The 8,062-nt window shown below is 36.8% G+C and overlaps 1 protein-coding gene across 1 annotated transcript; it reads left to right on the top strand.

Moving 5' to 3' along the window:
- The first annotated feature begins 159 nt into the window (after positions 1-159).
- LOC110444925 lies at positions 160-5,687 on the top strand. Its single transcript, XM_021489274.1, has 8 exons — positions 160-451; positions 1,117-1,451; positions 2,079-2,201; positions 2,609-2,720; positions 3,261-3,358; positions 3,542-3,767; positions 4,232-4,330; positions 4,688-5,687. The coding sequence occupies exons 1-8, from the start codon at positions 160-162 to the stop codon at positions 5,353-5,355; spliced, it is 1,953 nt and encodes a 650-aa protein (XP_021344949.1). The 3' UTR covers positions 5,356-5,687.
- The last annotated feature ends 2,375 nt before the right edge of the window (positions 5,688-8,062 follow it).

Genomic DNA, 8,062 nt, shown 5'->3' with positions numbered 1-8,062 from the left:
CTCTATTCAATTGTGACATAGCTGCCACAACACGAATTAGCTTGAAATTATATCCCCAAAAATATAAAATAATAACGTACATTAGTAAATGCTCCTGTCATGTGACTCGAAAATGTCTTCAAAGTTTAAAACAACGACCTTAATTGATTTATATTTTCGATGAAGATTGATGAGGACCAGTTCCTCCAGACGTTGACCACTCCACTTTTGGCCAATGCCCGAGCTCTTCTGAGGAATACCCTAACCATCGATTGGTCCAACACCAGATGGGAGGATTTGCGCAAACCTCTGTTCTCCGGGGTGGCCGCGGGTCTGTATACCCTCCTCATGGCCGGTTTGGGTTCCGTACCAAGCTCTGTGGAGCAGCAGAGTACATTCTGGATAAACAACACGAGGCATACCTATCTAGACGCCAACAAATATTACAAGGCAGTCAATGAGCTACAGGGAGGTGAGCAAATAGGCCTCAATGGCCAAACCAGACAAATGTAACGACTGACAATATTAATGACGTATAATTATCAAATTGACAAATTGCATTTTATGTGCTTTGGCGATATATTTACTACATCATATTTACTAAAAGTCATTATCTTATTATTTGTCCGTTACATGAAACTTATTTTAAATGTGTGTAAGTCAAGACAATTCCATGTTACAGAGACTTCACTAAGTGTACAAATTCTGTATATAACATTTCAGGAGTGCAAGAGTTTTTACCGGGTTATTTTTTGTGACGTCATAATTAAGAAAATTATTTAATGCCATGAATCAGTATTTTCAAATATATGTTAAGGAAATGTTTCAGAAGACTCGATGGAGTTGTGACTGAAATTAAAGAATTGGATGGGAAAAAAACATTCCCTACAATGACAATGTGTTTTATTTTGTCATTGACAGACCCTCGGGTTAGACAACAAAAGAGTATAAAAGTACTTAAAGTACTCGTAATGACTGGTAATTGGGTGCTGTTTATTTAAGCAACCCTTCGCGATAGAAAAAAGGACCAAATGGTAAAAAAGGAAAAAGCGAAAGGTTCACATATGTTCAGAGGATGTCGAACTGATTAAAAAAAAATGTGGACAGAAAATTGTGAATTGTTGTTTCTGTTGACAGGATGTCGCAGCTCCAATGCGATAGACTTGGTATTTGTTCTCGACAGCTCGGCAAGTCTTTCTCCTGAAGATTTTGAAATCACCAAGAAATTTGTAAAAGATGTGGTTGGCCAGTTCAACATTGGGACACAGTCTGTTCGTGTGGGGGTAGTAGAATTCAGCACTGCTGTCTCGGCCTCTTTCCTGTTGAATGCTTACTCCACTAAGGCGGCAGTGCAGAAGGCAGTGGACGGTATTCTGTACAGTCCAGGTGGAACTAATACTGCTGCCGCTATAGACAAGACCGTCAGTGAGGTCTTCTCTACCGTCAATGGTGCACGGAATGGTGCAGCTAAGGTAAGACACATTGTCAGATTAATATAATGTTCTCCTAAAGGTTAAAACGGAAAAGGTAACCCAAGGGTTGATATTCAAGATTTTCTAACACGAGGCATGATTCAAGCGCCGTGTAAGACATTCACGAATCTCCATTGGCTTGAAGCAGGCGTCGAGTTATACATTAAATGATATCTCACTTAGAGTTAAGCTTTCTCTAGCATACAACAGGAAATGAGTTTTTTTTTTATTCCAAAACAATGAATTCTGTTTCCTTTTCTGATTTTCTGATTTTCTCTCCGTTGAAAAGTGTGATGTTATATATTATAGTTCACACTTTATGGCAATGCTTTAAAGTTCCGTTTTTTATGACTTCGTGAGGAGATCATGATGGCAACATTCAGAATTTTGTGTTGCTATGACGGAAAGCGTGATATGCGGTGTACACTTGTTGATAGTTATCTAACTGCATACGCCGTAGGTTTGAGGACAAACGAGTATGGTATCTGTCATCCGTTCTGATAAGCTCTTTGATAAATGCAGTTTCTTATAAAAAAACATGTCGGACTTGGAATGGGTATAATTTGTCCCCTTAATTTCACTGATCAGTAAAATATTCCAATAATTAGCTTAATTATGTTAATGCAGGTGATGATTTTGATCACTGATGGTCGGTCAGAGAACACGAAAAACACACAGATTGCTGCCTTAAATGCGAGAATGAATGGAATCACAATTTTTACACTTGGAGTCACACAAAGTGCCAATAAGGTAAGTCACACTGAATCGTTCTACTTGTTCGGAGGTATTATGTACAGCAACAAAACTTTTCCAAGAACAACAATTTAGCTCATGTTCTATCCATTTATCGCCAAATGTAACGGTTTGGTTGGTCTGGTTTAATTTGTCAGTGGTCAGTTGGTCAGTAGTCGAGGGTTGTCCAGCCACTGGCCACATTATACGTTGCTGAACATGTGAGCGCGTACCAGCCCAGGGTTATACAGCTTCCCCGAATAAGCTAGCCTGCCAGTAAGGCTTACAGAAGCGTGATATTGTGAATAACTAATTTATGTCCTTTTAACGCCAAAGGTATTGTTACCATTCCTTTCCATTCAGTCATGCGGATTTAATGGTTTAATTTTACCTCAATTAGAAACATACATTCGATATACTTGCAGATCGAGTTAGATGGGATTGCCAGTACTCCTAGTTGTACCCACTCACAGATCCTTAACAGCTACGCTGACCTGGACGATCTGAAAACTGAGATCCAGAGTGTTTCATGCAAAGGTAAGATAGTGGTGACCTGGAAAGTTAAAAAATGTTTCATGAGAAGGTCAGATGTGGAGGTTGGAAAGTGTGAACATGTTTCATACGAAGAGGCAAATTATAATTGAAAGTCTGAATAATGCTAAAGTTAAGATATAGTTCCATTAAAATTGTCAAAACGTTTACAAACAAAATTTAGATATGATGATAATGAAAGTGTGAATGATTGATAAACCATATATCAATAGTATCTTGATGGATCATATTGTATAGTATTAAACGTTTTGCATTGAATTTAAAAGAAATTTGATTAAATATTTATGGATATATTACAGATGAGAAACAGGAACAACTACATTTACAGCAAAATTAAACATTATATTGAATTACACAGCAGATTTTAGAATATACATTCGGAAATTCTAAGAATGGAAGAAATTGTATTTTCAAAAATTGGAAGTTTTGTAAGAAATAGTCTGATCAATAGCAAACCTGAAATGGGATAAAAAGTCTTAGTTATAGAATAAGGTAAGACTACAACGTATACTCATTATATTCTAGCCGCCGCCATCCTCACCCCTAACAACTACCAGTACAACTGTGGTAGTGACATCAATGTGCAGATCCTACCAAACATCACAGCTGGCACCACTGTCACGGTAAGGTCCCAGTGTAAGAGATTCCGATTTAACACCAAGTCTTATTTTTAGAATTTTAATACATTTGCACACTTGTCGAAGTATCACAGTGAATAATAACGGGTATGACTCGACATTGGAACGCTTATGTCAGCTATACATGTATAAAATATCTCTATTTCCTTTTGGAACATTTTAATGTAGATCACGCCCACTGACGGTACAGTCACAGTATTTGGTTCTCTGACGTCAGCAAACCCAAGTCCGGTCCTGAATGAGTTCTACAAAATCGCTGACATCAATGCTGGTCAGTCGTTCTATGTGCGTGGTAACCGATCTATCGCGTTGGCCGTCATGTCCACCTACCCAAGGAAGACATGTAGCGGAAACTTCAACATCACTGTAGAGGAGGGAAACAACATCCGGCCAAGTGAGTGTGTGACAAAGCAGTGATTAAAACCAATTCTGACCAATCCATATAACTCCGTATCACATACCTGATAATTAACCGTTGTCCAATCCTATATAATTGACCAATTCTCAAGAAATATAGGTCGGTTTTATTGATTTCTAAATGAAGCTTTCAGGAGAACCTGTACATACATCTGTTATAGAGCATTCTAATTACGGACCCTTATGTTTTGAAATATGTTATTGAAGCAAAAAGGAAAAAATAGTTATTGAGTTAAGTGATGGTAACTGGAATGGTGTATGGACCTAAACAATGTATTGATGTAGGCTTCGGATCATTTAATGTATTTTTTTAGGATCATATCACATTATATTCATCACCACAATACTCCTTCATTTTTATGATGTTGTATGCTATCATCATCACCATACTGTACTATTTTCATAATGTTGTATGTGATGTCCATATCCTTTGTTTTGTAGATAACAACCTGTTGTGTATAGAAGCAGGCAGGATCATTGTGAATTGCTCGGCACAAACTCTTTTCGGCAGTCAGTACATGATTGTCCCACCACCATACTGTAAGTATACCTCAACCTTTTATGTTAAATATGCCTTATTTTCCTCATTAGTAACAGAAGAAATTTGTTACCGTCTGTCTCCTGCAAAAAGTAGGACGTTCGTGGTACTATAATATTAATACGTATGGTTTTGTTTTTTCGTATTTTGCGGTAAATGGTATAAAATGAAATACATTTAAATGACATATATCATTGACAGAGACTTTGGTGTGGAATATATAGTAGAAAAAGCACATCTTCAGGTGTGTTTATAACGCAGACAGGGTTATACTGTATAGTATAATATATGAAAAATTATCATATAATATAGGAATATATATGGTAGACATTGATTCTGGCTATGGATTTCATTTACAGCTATCCCCAACCCCTGCTCGGGCTTTGGTATCCAGATCTTCCCTCATCCTCTGAGGAACGACCGCTTCCTGTATTGCGATGGTCATGGCAACGTGTTTGAAGTATTATGCCCGTTTATGGAAGTATTTGACCTCCAGGTGCAGACGTGTGTACCAGGTATGCCGATGACCTTCACCCTCCCAAGGACCACCATGACCCCATTGCCGTCAGTAACCCCACGACCAACTAACGCTGTAGTCCAGACCGGTAACCCATGCACACCAGACAATATTCTCAATGGACTGTTTTTCTTTCCATATCCTAACGACGATCAGGCCTACATTGAATGCTATAACCTTCCGTACGTTGCTGTGGTAAAGTTCTGCGACCCCCACCACTTCTGGGACCAGACCACGCTCACCTGTCTTTACCGGGAGATTGTTGTTGACCCCACCAAGGGCTCGTTTGGATCTAATAATAAGCCATGCGGATCCGTTCCTGATCTCTTCTTCTACCCTCATGCGAGCGATCCCCAGAGGTACATTCATTGTGACCAGTACGGAGACGCCTTTGAGAAAGTGTGCAAACCCTACTTCATCTGGAGGCAGGATATCCTCAACTGCGTGCCAAGGGGTCTTTTCATCATGAGCACTGTTCCCGTCCCAGTTGTACCAGTAGGCAAAAAATAGACCAACATTCAGTGTCATTGAGCCATGCACTGTTGAACAGAAAGACTAAGTTACTTGACTCTGGTAGCACTGGTTTCTAATCGGCAAACGATGATATAGCACAGTGACATTTATGACGGAAAAAACTTTCCAGTTAACTCATTATCATTGTGACAAATGCATGTAAGTGATTTTCGCTGCCTGATGACGGTAACAAAGTTATATGAAGGATGTGATATTTCCAGTTGTATTCATTTCCATATTAACTAGATGACATTGCATTATACATATGTACAGTGCTAATGTATGTGCATTCAGTTAAAGCTTCGTAATAAACTATTGTACAACCTTAACTGTTTTATTTCCTCTTACTGTATGACGAAAACATAATTTTTATTTCTAATTTACCGGACAACAAATTGAAACCAGTACTGAGCAAAGAGACCTTTCTAAACACCACAGCTTTGTATAATATTAAACTCACACGGCCAAAACGTCGTATTGTTTATTAGCGCTTTCTTGACGGTAAATCTTATAGTATGGTGATAGTATAGTATCAATCCGCTACGCCTTAGACACTGTCTTCCTACACAGGCAGTTTCCATCCGATTTCCTTTGAACCTTAATACGGTATAACAATATTTAATATAATATTCCGTGTTTATGAAACATATATTGATTCAATAATTAAGTATTTTCTCTTTTAGTATTTACTTAAGGTCATTACAAATATGTCCAAGAAACTTTTTCCTCTGTTTCTTGGACATAATTACTTCAAACGCTCTAGAGACTTCATTCAAAGCCGTGCATTTTTGCCCCGACCTATTATCCAGTGGTTATTTAGCAATGTATCGCCTGTTGGAGCATTACACACTTGCCAGGAAGCTTGTTTCTCAGTTTCCGGGTTAATTGAAATTAGGAAAGGTTTACATCAATACTTTCTTTCGACATACTATGCAAGTTCAGTCTGTTTTATGTACAGGTTTGATATTGTGTTCTGTTAATACATTGTGCTGTTAGCTTATAGAACACAAACAAATTCAAATTATTAAACAAACAAAATAACAAAAGCGAACGCCATACGAAAAGAGGACAACAGGAACTGAGTAACTGACAGGAAAACAAAAAGATGGACAATATCAACCTTAAAAACCATTACTTTTCCCAAAAATACCAGCCATGATGAATTCTTTTGTCAAATTCGTTAAATATGTAGATCACTAGCGATCCATGTCAAAAAGAAGAATTGTTTAATAATTGTTTAATGTTTAATTTTATACACCTTGTGCATAGTACATGTAACTTTAAACATCGGTATCAACATCCGTATACACATCTCATGTAAATATCCATATACACAACCTGCACATAAACACATACCTTGTACACATCAATATTTTGGCGCTATTATTTCAAAAGGTGTAACTTTTTGGCAAGTTAAAAATGTAGACAATAGATTTAAGACCATAACATTCACGATGGTACTGTGACGTTATTGTGAAAACTATTAAAATCACGACAAAAGACGACAAAATAATATACCAGATGACAAGGAAGAGCAATATGTTTCCGCCAGTATTCGCAAAGGTTCTGATTAACGTAGTTGGAATGATTTTAGTTTCGTTCCTGTTTGATGAAACCCATCCGCATGGTTAGTGTAAGCTCAACAGAAACTCGCTAAAATTAAAAGAAACTATTTTCGTTTTACAAATCGCTTATAAAATAGAAACTCTTGTAAGATCTTATTTAATACACTTCTCTGGCATTCCTATCTTTTTTGACGATTCTAAGAATTCAATATTAAAAACAAACAGGTTAAGTAAGAGCATATATACAGAATTTATTAGGCTGAAACAATATTATTTACTTGGAGTATTGGTAAAAATTAGTGGCAATATACAATTTTTAAGAATTTAAATTCAGGTTTAAGACATTTCAGAATTTTGATGAACGACTGTGCTGTAATGAACAGGATAAATCAATACAACCAGGTGTCACATGTGATTAGATAACAGAAGAGTAACTATTTTGTTGGGATATTCAAGATTTCTCTTCTATCAATTGGGTGCTTTCCAATTCCAGTGCTTTTCCGTTGTCCCAATGTTGAATATGTGTGTTAAGACTTCGAGGTTTCGACATAACTAGGTAAACTATTCGATTTTTTTTTTTTTAAATTATCCCCCTTGGCGTTTAAATCATTCAATTTTTGTATCGTGATTTCACCTCATTGATCTTTTGACGAATCTCCTTGAAACCTGGTATTTATATCACTTTATTATAATGGCATGACTGTGTGGTTTCACTTTTGGAAATAATGTTAGAAGATTTATTTATCAAAAGGATTTTGCCCCCTTTAACACCTTACGTACTCCTGTTTGGAGATTTGGTCACAGTTTTGTCCAATCTTCTTAAACTTGCTAATCTGTATTGTCATTATAAATAGTTGTGAATCGCACAGTTTTATAAACCTTTTCAGTCTTTTTGAATCTATTGAGCGAAATATGCATACGTATGTTGTGCCTTTGTTGTTATTTTGATACTAAACTCTGTTAAAAACTGTCAAACTGTTTTAGAGACTCAGCATTTTGCAGACAAAACATCCGAGTTGCACGTTGGCAAAAAAGCACAGTTACTAGTTATTTGCTAAAAGATGAAAACATTAAGATATTTTTAAATGTGTAAATATAATGGAACCCAAATGTTGTCATGGTTATTTTGTCACTTTGTA

The sequence above is a fragment of the Mizuhopecten yessoensis genome, unplaced genomic scaffold (genome assembly GCF_002113885.1).
Source record: "Mizuhopecten yessoensis strain PY_sf001 unplaced genomic scaffold, ASM211388v2 hete_36189386, whole genome shotgun sequence".
In the NCBI taxonomy this organism is placed as follows: domain Eukaryota; kingdom Metazoa; phylum Mollusca; class Bivalvia; order Pectinida; family Pectinidae; genus Mizuhopecten; species Mizuhopecten yessoensis.
This window is presented reverse-complemented; position numbering and strand designations above follow the sequence as displayed.